Raw genomic sequence first — 16,981 nt, 5'->3', positions numbered from 1 at the left:
CCTGAAGACATCCAAAACACCATCAGATCCTTCTACCAAAGGCTATACTCAACAAAACTGGAGAACCTGGATGAAATGGAGAAGTTCCTAGACAGATACCAGGTACCAAAGTTGAATCAAGATCAGGTTAATGATCTAAACAGCCCTATATCCCCCAAAGAAATAGAAGCAGTCATTAATAGTCTCCCAACTAAAAAAAGCCCAGGACCAGATGGGTTTAGTGCAGAGTTCTATCAGACCTTCAAAGAAGATCTAATCCCAGTTCTTCACAAACTATTCCACAAAATAGAAACAGAAGGTACTCTACCCAACTCATTCTATGAAGCCACAATTACTCTGATACCTAAACCACAAAAACACCCAACAAAGATAGAAAACTTCAGACCAATATCCCTTATGAATATTGATGCAAAAATCCTCAATAAAGTTCTTGCTAACCGAATCCAAGAACACATCAAAACAATCATCCATCCTGACCAAGTAGGTTTCATCCCAGGGATGCAGGGATGGTTCAATATACGGAAATCCATCAACGTAATCCAGTATATAAACAAACTCAAAGACAAAAACCACATGGTCATCTCGTTAGATGCGGAAAAAGCATTTGACAAGATCCAACACCCATTCATGATAAAAGTCTTGGAAAGATCAGGAATTCAAGGCCCATATCTAAACATGATAAAAGCAATCTACAGCAAACCAGTAGCCAACATCAAAGTAAATGGTGAGAAGCTTGAAGCAATCCCTCTAAAATCAGGGACTAGACAAGGCTGTCCACTTTCTCCATACCTATTCAACATTGTACTTGAAGTCCTAGCCAGAGCAATTCGACAACAAAAGGAGATCAAAGGGATACAAATTGGAAAAGATGAAGTCAAAATATCACTTTTTGCAGATGATATGATAGTATATATAAGTGACCCTAAAAATTCCACCAGAGAACTCCTAAGCCTGATAAACAGCTTCGGTGAAGTAGCTGGATATAAAATTAACTCAAACAAATCAATGGCCTTTCTCTACACAAAGAATAAACAGGCTGAGAAAGAAATTAGGGAAACAACACCCTTCTCAATAGTCACAAATAATATAAAATATCTTGGCATGACTCTAACATAGGAAGTGAAAGATCTGTATAATAAAAACTTCAAGTCTCTGAAGAAAGAAATTCTAGAAGATCTCAGAAGATGGAAAGATCTCCCATGCTCATGTATTGGCAGGATCAACATTGTAAAAATGGCTATCTTGCCAAAAGCAATCTACAGATTCAATGCAATCCCCATCAAAATTCCAACTCAATTCTTCAACGAATTAGAAAGTGCAATCTGCAAATTCATCTGGAATAACAAAAAACCTAGGATAGCAAAAACTCTTCTCAAGGATAAAAGAACCTCTGGTGGAATCACCATACCGGACCTAAAGCTTTACTACAGAGCAATTGTGATAAAAACTGCATGGTACTGGTATAGTGACAGACAAATAGACCAATGGAATAGAATTGAAGACCCAGAAATGAACCCACACACCTATGGTCACTTGATCTTCGACAAGGGAGCTAAAAACATCCAGTGGAAGAAAGACAGCATTGGTGCTGGCACAACTGGTTGTTAACATGTAGAAGAATGCGAATCGATCCATTCCTATCTCCTTGTACTAAGGTCAAGTCTAAGTGGATCAAGGAACTTCACATAAAACCAGAGACACTGAAACTTATAGAGGAGAAAGTGGGGAAAAGCCTTGAAGATATGGGCACAGGGGAAAAATTCTTGAATAGAACAGCAATGGCTTGTGCTATAAGATCGAGAATTGACAAGTGGGACCTCATGAAACTGCAAAGCTTCTGCAAGGCAAAAGACACCATCAATAAGACAAAAAAAACACCAACAGATTGGGAAAGGATCTTTACCTATCCTAAATCAGATAAGGGACTAATATCCAATATATATAAAGAACTCAAGAAGGTGGACTCCAGAAAGTCAAATAACCCCATTAAAAAATGGGGCTCAGAACTGAACAAAGAATTCTCACCTGAGGAATACCGAATGGCAGAGAAGCACCTGAAAAAATGTTCAACATCCTTAATCATCAGGGAAATGCAAATCAAAACAACCCTGAGATTCCACCTCACACCAGTCAGAATGGCTAAGATCAAAAATTCAGGTGACAGCAGATGCTGGCGAGGATGTGGAGAAAGAGGAACACTCCTCCATTGTTGGTGGGATTGCAAGCTTGTAACAACCACTCTGGAAATCAGTTTGGCGGTTCCTCAGAAAACTGGACATAGTACTACCAGAGGATCCCGCAATACCTCTCCTGGGCATATATCCAGAAGATGTCCCAACCAGTAAGAAGGACACATGCTCCACTATGTTCATAGCAGCCCTATTTATAATAGCCAGAAGCTGGAAAGAACCCAGATGCCCCTCAACAGAGGAATGGATACAGAAATTATGGTACATTTACACAATGGAGTACTACTCAGCTATTAAAAAGAATGAATTTATGAAATTCCTAGCCAAATGGATGGACCTGGAGGGCATCATCTTGAGTGAAATAACACAATCACAAAAGAACTCACACAATATGTATTCACTGATAAGTGGATATTAGCCCAAAACTTAGGATACCCAAGATATAAGATACAATTTGCTATACGCATGAAACTCAAGAAGAATGAAGACCAACGTGTGGACAATATGCCCCTTCTTAGAATTGGGAACAAAACACCCATGGAAGGAGTTACATAGACAAAGTTTGGAGCTGTTATGAAAGGATGGACCATCTAGAGACTGCCATATCCAGGGATCCATCCCATAATCAGCTTCTAAACGCTGACACCATTGCATACACTAGCAAGATTTTGCTGAAAGGACCCAAATACAGCTGTCTCTTGTGAGACTATGCCGGGGCCTAGCAAACACAGGAGTGGGTGCTCACAGTCAGCTATTGGATGTATCACAGGGCTCCCAATGGAGAAGCTAGAGAAAGTACCCAAGGAGCTAAAGGGATCTGCAACCCTATAGTTGGAACAACATGATGAACTAACCAGTACCCCGGAACTCTTGTCTCTAGCTGCATATGTATCGAAAGATGGCCTAGTCGGCCATCACTGGAAAGAGAGGCCCCATTGGACTTGCAAACTTTATATGCCCCAATATAGAGGAATGCCAGGGCCAAAAGAATGGGAATGGGTGGGTAGCGAAGTGGGGGGCGGTATGGGGGACTTTTGGGATAGCATTGGAAATGTAATTGAGGAAAATATGTAATAAAAAATATTAAGAAAAATATTTGATCCAGAATTTTTCCTGTCTAAAAGAAATGCAGGAACAAAAATGGAGCAGAGACTAAAGAAAAGACCATCCATTGACCTGCCCAACTTAGGATCCATCTCTCGCACAGGCACCAAATCCTGATACTATTACTGATGCCATGTTGTGCTTGCAGACAGGAGCCTAGCAAGGCTATCCTCTAAGAGGCTCTACCAGCAGATTACTAAGACAGATAACCATTAGACTGAGGTTGCGGACCCCTATGGAAGTGTTAGGGGAAGGATTGAAGGTGTTGATGGGGATGGCAGTCCTATAGGAAGAACAACAACATCAACTAACCTGGACCCCCTAAGAGTTCCCAGAGACTGAATCACCAACCAAAGAGCATACATGGATTGGTCTGTGGCTCCCTGCACATATGTAGCAGAGGACTGCATTGTCTGGCCTCAGTGGGAGAGGATGTGCCTAATCCTAAGTAGAGACTTAGTACCCCAGGGAAGGAAAAAGCTGGTGAGGGAGGTTGAGGTGGAAGTGAGTAGGTGAGTAGGGATCAGCCTTCAGAGGCAAAGTGGAGGGGAATGGGGGACCAGGAAAGGGGTAACATTTAGAATGTAAATAAATAAACCAATTTAATAAAACATAAATAAAAAATAACTCCTACTAAAAAGAACCCAAATAATGAGGCCTAAGAGAGTATGCTTGAATATTTTTCAGAAGAGGTAATAAAATTGATATCAGATATGGATGGGGAAATGAAACTGTGTAGGAGAGGAACTGTGTAGGGGCAAAAGGTCAGATGATTAGGTAGGTGTAAGGAGAGCAGCAGAGAGAGAACAGAAATTGACACCGGGTAGAAAGGGCATCCCTAGGATGTGCCAGAGACCTGGGGTAGGGGGCAGGCGGCAGAGAGTCTATAGGGATGATTTTTGTGAGACTCCTAGCAGTAGGAGATATGGTACCTGAAGTGACCACTGTCTATAGCCAGGACAGATTCACAGTGGAGGGATGAGGACCACAAAATCTTTGACCCAAAATGTGTCCTGCCTACAAGATGTGCAGGGATAGAGATGTAGCAGAGACAGAGTAAATGGCCAACCAATAACTGGCACAAATTAAGACCCATGGCATGGGTAAGAATAATACCTGAAATTATTAATGGTACTTTGATATGCTTGCAGACAGGATCCCACATAATTGTCCTCTGAGAGGTTCCACCAATGAAAACAGATGCAGAGATCCACAGCTGAACTTTAGTTGAAGCTTGGAGAGTCTTGTGGAAGAGTTGGAGGAAGGATTGAGTGAGGAACCTGAAGAGGATAGGGACTCCAGAGAAAAAACAACAGATTTAACTAACCTGGACCCTTGGGGGCTCCCAGAGTATTAATCACCAGCCAAAGAGTGAGCATGGGCTAGACCTAGGCCACCCAAACATATGCAGCAGATGTGCAGCTTAGTCTTCATGCAGGTCTCCCAAAAACAAACAGGGACTGTCCCTCAACCTGTTGCCCACCTGTGAATCCAGCTCATCTATCTTTCAGATGATTTTCCTTCTGCAGCTCTAAATCTGATGTCTTCCTCTAAATTATGGTGGTTCTTTTTCTAGTTCCTAGCCTGCCCAAATCCAAAGGTCCTGCTTCAGTCTATCTGCCAAGCTATTGGAAAATGGCTCTTCATTGATTGATCAAAACCCAATTGGGGACAAGGACCTTCAGTGTTTGAACATACAGATTCCAAATTTGGGGGGACAGATTAATTCAAAGCATTAGAACCAATCCCCAACATTAATCATAATTCACCACAAAGGTATACTCAAGGGAAGAAACCACATAATCACCTCATTAGATACAGAAAAAACCTTCGAAACAATTCAACATCCTTCCATTATTTAAAAAAAAAAAAAAAAGGAGAGTTTAGGGATGGAAGCAACACACCATACCATAATAAAAGCAATATACAGCAAACCCACAGTAAACCTAATCCTAAATGGATTAAAAACTTGAAGCAATTTGACTAAAATCAGAATCAAGACAACGATGTCATTCTCCCTATTCCAGTTCAAGATGGCATGGTATAGAAACAGAGAGGTTGATCAATGGAATCAAACAAAGACCCAGAAAAACTCCACATACCTATGGACACTTGATTTTGTTAAAGAAGACAAAACCATACAATGGAAAATAGAAAGCATCTTCAAGAAATGGTGCTAGTCTAACTAGATATCTTCATGTAGAAGAATGAAAATAGATCCATATTTATCGTCCTGCACAAAACTGAAGTCCAAGTGGATCAAGGACCTCAACATAAAACCAGATACACTAAATCTCATAGAAGAGAAAATGGGAAACATCCTTGAACACATTCATACAAGACACAATTTTCTGAGCAGAACATTAATGTCTCAGGCTTTAAGGCCAACAATTAGTAAATGGGACCTCATGAAACTGAAAAGCTTCTATAAGGCAAAGAATTCTGTCAATAGGACAGAGTTTAGCAGCCTACATATCAGGAAAAGATCTTCACTAACCCTACATCCAACAGAGGATTAATATTCAAAATATATAAAGAGCTCAAGAAGCTAGGCCCCAACAAACCAAATAACCAAATTAAACATAGGTACAGAGATAAACAGAGAATTTTCAACAGAGGAATCTCAAATTGTCGGGAAGCACTTAAATGTTCAATATCCTTAGTCATCAGGGAAATGCAAATCAAAAGGACCCTGAGATTCCACCTCATACCAACCAGAATGCCTAAGATAAATAACTAAAGCAACAGTACATGCTGGCAAGGATGTGGAGAAAGGGGAACACTCCTCCATTGCTGGTGGGAGTGCAAACTGGTATAGTTACTCTGGAAATCAATCTGGCAGTTTCTCAGAAAATTGAAAATAGTTCCACCTGAAAACCCAGCTTTACCACTCCTGGGCATATACTCCTGGATTTGTAGGATTATTATTTTGAGAATGGCCATCTCATTAAAAGAAACCTATAATTTTAATATAATTCCCATCAACAATCTGATGCAATTCTTCTTAGAATGGAAATATACTACTATAAAAACTTTCTAAAATATATACATACACACATACAAGAAGAGTTTAGAGTTACTCTATGATGGGATAACAAAGGACTATCACACACCAAATGCTAACAACTACAAAGCCAAGTGCCAGGAATATGTAACCTTTCTTAAGATGTTATCCAGTGAAATTGAATAGAGCCCCAAAATAATGCAGGCTATCACTTGTTCTTGATTACCTCCAAAACTTGATGCTATGACCCTATTATTTAAGACACCTATATTAGTCAGAGTCACAGAACTTACAGAGTACTCTATATATTAGGAGGATTTATTGTTATGACTTACAGTCTGCAGTCCAACTAACCCAACAATTGGCAGCTGTGAATGAGGAGTCAAAAATACAGTATTTTCTCAGTCCCATGAGACTAGTTGTTTTAGCTGGTCTTCTGTATAATCTGGAATCCTGAGGAAGTAGATACCAATACATGTTCTGGCAAGTAAGTGCAATCAGGCAAAGAAGAGTGAGCCTCTTTCTTCCAATGTCCTATGTGGCCCTCCAGCCAAAGGTATGGTCTAGATTAAAGGTGTGTACTATCTTTCCTGGTCCTAAGATTTTCATGGCCACTATGCCTCAAGATCAAAAGCATGTGTCATCCGTGTCAAGACCCAGGTCAGAGGCCTGTGTCTTCCAACATCAAGATCTTGATCACAAGTGTGCCCTCCATCTCTGGATTGTAGTTCATTCCAGGTGTAGTCAAGTTGACAACTAGGAATGGCCATCACAACACCATCTACTTGAGGCATAGTATTTGGAGAAATTATGATGATACTCACCTGAAAGCTTGCCCCTATGGACTAGCAATCACAGTATTGGAAGAGCCTATGAGTGCTCCTAGGGGTGAAAAGTATTCATCCATCTGACTCAGCTGTGAATTTTGAGAGCTTCAGTTTAGGCTGGCTGGGAAAGATATGTGCCCTGCTATAATACTGGCATGAATGTCAAAGGAGTAATCAACAACTTTCTGATTGAATTTCTGGTCCACTTCACAAGGACCAAACCTGGTGCCATTATTAAGGCCAATAATCTGTGGCTATATAAGCCTACAAGAGAATCTAGTATTATTATTCTGCTAAATGGATATAGTATTAATCTGTCAGTCAAATTCTTACCTTCATATTTATAGTTTAGTGTATCTCTCAACACTCATCAAGGAAGCTTCTTTCATGGGTAGATGGTGGTCAAAATGAGACATGCAATTATAGGTAAACATGCAGAGAATAACAATCTGGTGCTCTTAGCTCTAAATGGAACATGTGTATTACCCCCCACCCAAGGCTCAGGGATCACCATCTAGGAAAGGCTAGAAAGATTGTAATAGTCACAGGTACTGAATGTCTGCAACAAAACATCATTTTCTCAACATGAGAGAGCTGTTGTACACATGAATGTAAACAAGTGTGACTGCATGCACACGATCAGGTCAGACTAAATCCCATCTTGGACAAGAATGGGTATCATGAAGTCCCACTACTAGCTGAGAATCTATGGGCAATCAATGGTCCCCAGAGAAGGGAGAATCTGTTTTCTTCAGGGATTTGGCCCCTAAACACCAACCAATGCTATGTTCAGTGGTCTTTAACCCATGCACATAGACTCAAGCACTAAGTGGTGTCAGTGTTTTGTGTTGTGTGTAGCTTTTCGCTGTCCCATCTTAGTTCCAGGAATAGGTTGCACTACTGGCCTCCTCCCAGCTTCCCTTGAATCTATGGATAAAGGACACACACACATAGTTGTTCATGTTCAACTTGCCTTTTGACACAATTGCTTGGTGCTACTATTTCCTACCTGAAAAAGCATGCCCTTATCCATTTCTTATCTCTGCACCTCCCACCTGCCCTAAACTTTAGTTGCTAAGATATATCTAGTCCCTCCTAAACATCTATCACCACCCACTTGTAAAAGCTGCTATAGGTCCCAGATCCTCCAGAGACCTCACATGGCTGCTGGGTTCCTCTCTCTCTAAAGCATGGTGAATCTTTCCTACCTTGCATCTCTTCTATTCTCCAGGGACCCAAAAGTCCCACCTATTCCTTTCACCCAGCAACTGTTCCATGGCTTTTTTTTTTTTAACTGACAGATCAAGAACCAATTGAGGAACAGGACCTTAGCATCAGAACCCTCACACACACACACAGTTTTTTTTCCCTCCCACATGAATCTGGAAGGAAAAAGTGATGGGAGGCATAGAGGGGTATTGGAGGGGAAGAAATGGGGTGGACTTGATATAAAAACAGTATATGCAGGTGTGAAACCCTGGAATAATAAAACATTTAATTAAAAGATGAAGAAAATAAAGAAGATGAAATAAGGAAGATGAAAAGAAGAAAGGAGACAAATTAAAAGAAAAGGGAGCTGTATATGTCTCCATTGACCTAATTCCTCCATCTATATGCCACCTCAAAACAGCTCATTCAGCATTAAATTTAAAATGCATTAATAGATTTAAAGTCCTTATAATTTAATCACCTCTTTAAAAAGGACCTCTGATAACTGCTGCTGCATTAAGTACCAGCCTTTAATAAATACTGATTTGGAGAATACTTTGTATCTGAAAGAAAGAGCCCAAACAATGGCTGTCTAAGGTAGACAGATAAGTCTTTTAGGAAGAAATGGAGCTTCAAGAGACAGAGGTCAGGCCACATTCAGCTCAATGTCTTTATCATCATTTTCCTACAATACTTTTCCCTTCTACTTGAATATTCTTAGGACAACTTAGCCTAGTTTGGCTTCCTGTTGCTATGACAAAATATCCTGAAAAGCAACTTCATGGAGAAAAGGGATTCTTTGGATCAAAGTTCCATGTTACATTCCATCAAAGCAGAGATGTTACAGTGTCATGAGCTTTCAGAGACTGGCCATCACATCCATAACCAGGAACAGAATAGTTAATGTGGGGTGGTAGGGGCATAGGGGAAGAGGGGGAAGGGGAAGAGCCCACATCTGGCCAGAGTTCTTGTGCTCTGGGCTGGCAGATGGGGGAGGACTGCCGGACACTTTCTACTTGACCCTGGGTGGGCGTCTAAGCCACTGACCCCACTCCGCAGGGGGTAGACAAGGGGCAGCCTCCTATGCCAGGGGCCCCTCTTATAGTGGGCTGTTATCTTGTTGTTGCTAGGCAACTGGGAGGAGTCTAGCCTGAAGGTCAGAAGCTTGGAACATTGTGTACGTGTGGTAACTTTGAGAGGAGCCAGGAGTCCAGGAGACATGAGGGAACAGCTACTGTCCCATGTAGATGAATTATCACTACTGAGTTTCTCTGGGGTTCAGACCTCAGCTGGATTAGAGACCATGCTGTCTGTTTACAGCCCATTGCCCCACAAGTTAACATATGAATGGTAGTACTGAGCTTTGGTTTCTACTCTTACACAGTTCAGAGTCCTCCACTTTCTGGACAGTGTCACTCACAGTGGGTGTGTCTTACCACATCAATTAAGGCAATCAAGACAAGCACAGACATAGAGAGAGGCGTGCATGCAGTATAGTGCCATATATGCACACAGGTATCAGTGCATGGTCAGGGTGACAAGAGAGAGGATGTCAGGTATCCTGTTCTGTCACTCTGTCACATTCCATATTACTGCCTTGAGAATGGGTCTCTAACTGAACCTTAAGCTGTGTTGGAAACAAACAAGCTATTAATCATGCCAACACACACACACACACACACACACACACACACACACACACACACACACATTCTTACTGGATTATAAGCGTGGCCCCAGCCTGCCTTCTTTATGGAAACTTAGACACTCATGCTTATATAACAAGCACATTTAGTGCTGATCCATCTCCTCTACTCTTAATACACTGCTCTAAAAGAACAAGATTAAAAGGACCCTGAACTGTTCTCTGATTAGATATGAAGACCATTACAGGTTCTGAGCTCTGAAATTCTACTGACCAAGCAATCTCGTGACCAGGGCTTATCTATTTCCTTTTCCTGTAATACTCCACAGCAGTAGTTAGAATGCACATCACTTCGAAGGAAAACTTCAAAATTTATAATCTTGGTGAAAGGGAGAGACAAAAAATTATTTACAAAGTTCAGTTTGCCAAGAGAAAGGGTCTAAAGTCGGGAAGTAATACTTGATGGCACTGCTGTTGAACAGATGACAGACATAGATTAGTTGTCTAACTAATTTATTAATTAGTTAGCTTTTCTTTTCTTGTTATACTTTATCTATTTTGTTTTATTAATATAAATTAGAACCCTGTTTGTTTTCTTTTTCTTTCTGAATGGGTAGGTTTTGTTTTTAATTGGTTTGGTTTTTTGTTTTCAATTTTTCAAGACAAGGTTTCTCTGTATAGTTCTGTCTGTCCTGGAACTTGCTCCAAAGACCAGGCTGGCCTTGAACTCAGAGACCCACTGGCCTTTGCTTCTGAGTGCTGGGATTAAAGGTGTGTGCATAGGTGGCTTTCTTATACACATTTTTCAAAATGGAAAAGACTAGTTCCCAGGCTACAAGAGGACTGCAGAGCCTCTCTTCTGGTCTCTTTCAAAGCACCAAGGTATTCATGAGCAGGAGTTAGGCTAACCTGACTCACTCTCTTTACTCTTCCTGTGGGCAAATCCTATCAGTCCAGTGGCAGTGAGAGTCATCTCAACAGGCCACTTAGATCCTCTACCACAGGACCCACCCATTCTCCCTTTGAGATAAATTCAAAGCAGACAAAACTATGATTACTTTTCAGCACTCCTAGTACTAGGGCCAACCTATATCCCAGCTTGTTCCCTGGTTCCCCTTAAGCTGGTATGCTACTGAGGGAAGGTGTAAGACTTTCTGCACCCCATCTTCTTTTCTCTTGCATAAGGGCAACACAGACTATCATGTTTTAATGTCTACATGGAAAAGACAGGGGGCTGAGATGAACTCTCAATTGCAGCCAGCGTGACCATCTTCCTAGTCTACGGACGGATAAGGTAAGGGATGGGGTGAGGGTTTTCCCAACTATCCAGGAAGGGCAGGATGAGAGCAGACACACCTGAGGCTCAGGAAAAAGGCTGGAGCTCCCAACCAAGCCCACACTACAAGAAGGCCACTGAGCCAGAACTCATGAGCGGTTCCATCAGCTACTTTATGAAGCCTTTTCCTCGGGCTACAGAGAACTATGCCAGGTCCTCCAGGGAGACTAGCCTGTAACCAATTTAACCACAGGGCAGATAGGTGAGCAGCATGTGGCCCTTGTGGAATAAGGCAGTGTAACAGGTGACACACAAGGGCACTCAAGCTGTGCTGCTGCTCCAGGACCACAACTTTTCCAGGCACAGAGGATGAAGGGCTTTCACTCTCAGAGATGTGTAACAGGAGATCACCAACTGTTTCTTCTCAGTAAGAGGCCAAGCATCTTGGGGGCATGGCCAAGTCCAGGGAGTAAGAAGAAAGCTGCTTATCACTTCCAACACTCAGAGCAGAATCCCAAGAATCAGGACAAACACAACACATGCGACTAAGCAGGCTCCAACAGGTCCAGACGACTCCACATGGTCAGACGCAGCCAACACTGCTCTCTGAGGCACACCTGGACCTGGATGATTCCAGAGTTAACCTCACAGCATCTGTCAACTCCTCCTAGCTTCTCTTGAGTTGTAACAACGTTTAGCCAAACCATCCAAAGGCCTGAAGGGCTTTGATGAGGAAATCAGAAGACACAGCCACAGTCAAAAACAGGATCCACCCAGCAGAGAAGAGGTTGAAGAAATGAGTGGCTGCAGGAAGCCCCAGGTCCACCTAATGAGAGTGGCAAACTTCTTTCCTAGCTAAGGATGTATATAAAGAGGACGGTGAGTGGAGGGAGACAGGTGGGTGAGGGAGAAGTCTCCATCCAGATTGCCAAGGATCTCCTGAAGTAGAAAGAGGCATGGGCAAAGCAAAGACTAGTAAGTGGGTCTCCAGATTGTACCGGTTCTGGTTTTCTATTTGGGAATTTTAAAATGCAATGGAAGGCCTACTGTGTCCAGTCCACGCTTGGGCTATCTGCCCAATTGTGTAATTTAGGCATCACAGCAGGTATTTCTCCATGTCTCTGCACTCCAAAATGGAAGGACTCCAAGGAAAGGCATACCACAGCTGCTCGGCCCTGTGGTGGTATCCTGGGCCAGTGAGATGTTCCCGTGGATGACCATGAGGGTGCAGGCTCCTAGCATTCAAATCTCCAGAGACAGAACACAGTCCCTGAACAACGGGCCGACATGCCAGGCTGTATCTCAGACCCACACCTTATGGTAAACACCGTAGAGGGACTGATGGCAGCAGGCTCAGTAGAAGCGTTTCCGGCTCTGGTCTTGCCATTTGTTGTAGAGTATGATCCCGATGACAATGGCAAATACGGAAAACACCAAGGAGAAGAAGACAATAAGGAAGAGAGCCAGGCCACTGAGGGGCGTTGGTGTTACTGTCATCTCTGGCAGCTTCAAATTATCCACCGAGGGCAGGAATACATCTCGATGTAGCTTTTCTCCTTCTGGGGTCCTCACTCCAGTCAGCTCAAACAACTTGAGGGAAATGACATCATGGTTATCAGAGAGATCCCCAGTGATGGAGGAAGTGCGGAAGTAATAGCCCCAGGGGAGCTGGATCCCGGGCATCTCAATGCAGTCCCTCCACTCATGTTTGCCATCAATATCCATCATTATCGTCAGATGCCTCTTGACATAGCGAATCATGAGGAAGGTGCCATAACTGATATTTCGGACAATGGCTGTGCAGCCACCCAGCTCTGTAGGCTGCCCATCCCGCTCATGATCATAGCTGAGGGAACCGTTGTTCGCCATGGCTGAGATGTAGGGGAATACCTGCTTGTGCTGTTTCTCCTCATTGGGATAGGTATCTACAGACACTCCCAACCCCACAAATTTGTCCATGTTTCCAAACACAGGCCCTGGCTGCATTCGGTCCTTTGTGTACCAGATTGCCAAGCCGTCTCCGTGCAGGGTCTTCTTCCCTTGGCCATGAATCTTGAAGTGCACCTGCAGTTCCCAGTCTTTCAGGAAACATGGCACCCGGTTCCACAAGGCACCCTGTTTACTTTGCATATCTGAAGTGAGGCGGATATACTGAGTCATCACCATGGCATTGCCCATCAGGTTCCATAGCGAAGAACTGCTTGTTCCCACAGCCTGGTAGGGCTTCGCTAGCGAGTACTCCCGTTTCAAGTACTCCACCGCTTGACCCACCCTGACATGCTGCGGGCCCCGGCCATGACCTCAACTGAAGGAGAAAGAGCTCTGTCCCGAGCCCACGCGCGCCTCCACCACCATTGCTACCAGGAGGGTCTCTAAGCCGCCACCATCTTTCCCACAGACAGCCCTTCATTCGCCTGTTTGTTTTCTTAAGAGACATATGGGAGGGGATATAGGGAGAAACTTGAAAGAGTAGAGGAAGGGAAAACCTGTATCAGGATATATTGTATGAATAAGATCCATTTTCAATAAACAAACAAACAAAAAATGTTGGTGTACCATGGGATACAACTTTAATCCTAGCACTGAGAAGTGAAGGGCAGGCCAACCTGTCACTTAGAGGTCAGCTTGGACTACATAGAAAGTTCCAGTATATCCAGGATTACATAGTGAGACCGTGTCTCAAAAACAATAAAGAGAACAGAATTGTAAGGCAATGAGGTGGAAGAGAGAACAGGGAAGAATTAGAAGGAAAGTGGCAGGTGGATAGTATCAAAATATATTATATGAAAATCTCAAAGAATTAATTAAGGTATTTTTATTTGTCTCTGTGTTCCATACACATGAATATGTAGGTGTATACACTACATGCACACATGTAGAGTTCAGAGAAAGACCTCATGTCTCTTCTGTTATTGCTTTCTGCCTTATTACCTTGACATATGGTCTCTCACTAAACTGGAAGCTCACCTTTTGAGCTAGGTTGTATGGCCAACAAGCTTTCAGGATTTACCTATGTCTACTTTACACCACGTTGTTGTGGTTACAATACATACAAGATGTGTATAGTCACATCTGGCTTTATAAGAAGGGTGCTGAGATTCTAACTCAGGTCCCCATTCTTGGCCACCAAACACTCATACATATTGAGTCATCTTCCCAACTCAAATAAAATTTCTATATTGGATATGTAAAGTATTTTGTTTCCAACAAGAAGAGCCAAATGTAGTGGGCCTATACGTAGCCATCCAAAAAATAGTAAACATCTTTCTTTATATCGTTAATTATCTAGTAAAATTCCAAATGACAGTGAAATGGCTACTTTTGTCAACTTGACACATTCTAGAATCATCTGAGAAGAGATATTAAGGATGACCATTGGGGATTGTCTTGATTACAAGCATTAACCAATGAGGAAAGTGAGAGTTCACAATTTCCTATGTATCTGAGTAATGCACATGTCCATTCACTTTTTGTTCTTGACTATGGACTTAACAAGCTACTTCAATTTTCTGTTTCTTTGTCTTCCCCACAATGATAGACGGTAATTTGGAATTGTAACATAAATAATACTTCTTTTCTGTGAACTTGCTTTTCTTTGGGTATTGCGTCACAACAGCAGAAATAAAACTAGGGCAGATTTCCCACAGAGACATAATTGTTGATTAACCACTGAGAAAGCTTGGGAGTTAGACTCTGCCAAAAAAAAAAAATTTTTCATGCAGCTAAGCTGGTAAACAGTAACATTTATTAGCCATGGTGAAACTGCTCTTGGGATTCTTTTCCTCCCGTTGGTTGACTTGTCCAGCCTCAATATGAAGGCTTTTACCTCAACTTATTGTATCTTCTTTTGTCCTGTTTGGCTATTGTCTCTTTCAGGTCTGCTCTGTTTTAAAGAAAAAATGGAAGCAGAGTTAATCTGGGGGAGAGGGGAAGGAGAGTTGATTCTGTTGCAATGTTGGGGGAGTAAGAAAGGATAAACTATTGTTAGGATGTGCTGTATGAAAGGATAATCTATTTTCAATAAAAGTAAAAAAAGAAATATTTAGTATTTGACTAAGAACCACAACAATGAGCATCATGACATAATAACACTAAGAAAGCAGCATGGTGCAAATACCTTGGCAACAACCAACAGTTCTCTAAGTGACTTGAAAACCCCTGAACAAGAGAGAAATTATGGATGGCATTGGAAACCCATCTAATTACCTGGGGATAGAGAATTTATGGCTCTTGAAGGGAAGACTAGACTCAAAGCTTCAGTAAATCATCATAATCCCTAACTACACTCTAAATATTTGCTCTTATATTCACAGATAATTGTATTTCTCACTCCATATCAAGAACACTTTTCAGTGCAATAGACAGAGACCATTATTGAAAACAAGCCACTCAAAATGCAGAGTTATGGAGCCCAGGCTAAGATACATTTACAACACAACTCCTTCACCTAATGTTCAAGGAACATTATGGAAGTGAAGTGGAAATTGAAGGGTTCTTTGGAAAGTCAGTTGTGTTGGAAGCTGTTTTGCCAGGACGAACGCATGAAGGAGTGTTTTCTTGAAGTGTACATAGGTGAAAGACTAAGGCAGACTTGTGAAGGAACGTTTAGCTGAAGCAGACACAGGAGAGAGGGTGTTCTGCTAAAGCAAGAACATGAAAGGAAAGCATTGGGCTGCTATGGATGACAACTTGGGGCTATGCCAGTTGTCTTAGTCAGGGTTTCTATTCCTGAACAAACATCATGACCAAGAAGTAAGTTGGGGAGGAAAGGGTTTATTCAGCTTACACTTCCATACTGCTGTTCATCACCAAGGAAGTCAGGACAGGAACTCAAGCAGGTCAGGAAGCAGGAGCTGATGCAGAGGCCATGGAGGGATGTTACTGGCTTGCTTCCCGTGGCTTGCTCAGCCTGCTCTCTTATAGAACCAAGACTACCAGCCCAGAGATAGTCCCACCCACAAGGGGCCTTTCCCCCTTGATCACTAATTGAGAAAATGCCTTATAGCTGGATCTCGTGGAGGCATTTCCCCAACCGAAGCTCCTTTCTCTGTGATAACTCCAGGCTGTGTCAAGTTGACACAAAACTAGCCAGTACACCAGTCTCTAAACTTTAGGTTATTTTCATCACAAATATTAAACAAATGTAAATGTTGATGATTCAGCCCCAAGAGTCAAACACTAGACATTACCATGAATAAGAAGATCAGGCACAAGGCAGGGAATCCTAGATTGGGTTTCCAGGGAAGGTACTTGATGATCTTCACTATAGGTCCAGGAGATACAACAAAAGTGTCTTACTTCACAAGTTGACTTTTTTCTGTTTTAATTTTCCTATGTTTTGGCAAGAAGGGTATGGGTATATATGCACATGGAGGCCTGAGATTGATATTGGGTATCATACTTGACTGTTATTCCACTTATTCCTTGAGGCAGGGTCACTCAATCAAACCTAGCACTCAGCAAGATGGCTAATCTTTCTAGCCAGTGTACTCTAAGAATTCACTGCCTCAAATATCCAAGGCTATTACACACAGGCTTCCTTTAAAATAAATTAAAATAAATATGAAATTCAATGGAAATAGTTACATTTATAGGAATGTACAAAAACATTACCATTATCCATTCATTAGTCAATAGGCACTTCAGTAACTTCCATTTCTGAGTTATTGTAAGTGCTGCAGCAATGAACATGGATGAATACATACCTCTGTAGTAGGATACAGAGAT

General features: G+C 42.1%; 1 protein-coding gene across 2 annotated transcripts; it reads right to left on the bottom strand.

The window, feature by feature from the left end:
• Positions 1–12,561: 12,561 nt before the first annotated feature.
• LOC147002551 (VIP36-like protein) lies at positions 12,562–13,484 on the bottom strand. Of its 2 annotated transcripts, XM_085844375.1 has the most exons (2): positions 13,230–13,466; positions 12,562–13,179 (listed from the first exon to the last, which is right to left on the bottom strand). In XM_085844375.1, exons 1-2 carry the CDS (start codon positions 13,300–13,302, stop codon positions 12,608–12,610), a joined length of 645 nt encoding a protein of 214 aa, XP_085700501.1. In that variant the 5' UTR covers positions 13,303–13,466; the 3' UTR covers positions 12,562–12,607. The 2 variants fall into 2 exon arrangements, with proteins under 2 accessions (XP_085700501.1, XP_085700500.1); XM_085844374.1 differs by having other exon boundaries at positions 12,562–13,484.
• Positions 13,485–16,981: the final 3,497 nt, after the last annotated feature.

This window comes from Mus caroli, unplaced genomic scaffold, assembly GCF_978045245.1.
Source record: "Mus caroli unplaced genomic scaffold, Mus_caroli_1 scaffold_10, whole genome shotgun sequence".
In the NCBI taxonomy this organism is placed as follows: Eukaryota; Metazoa; Chordata; class Mammalia; order Rodentia; family Muridae; genus Mus; species Mus caroli.
Note: the sequence above shows the minus strand (reverse complement) of the source record. Positions and strands in the feature narration are given on the sequence as shown.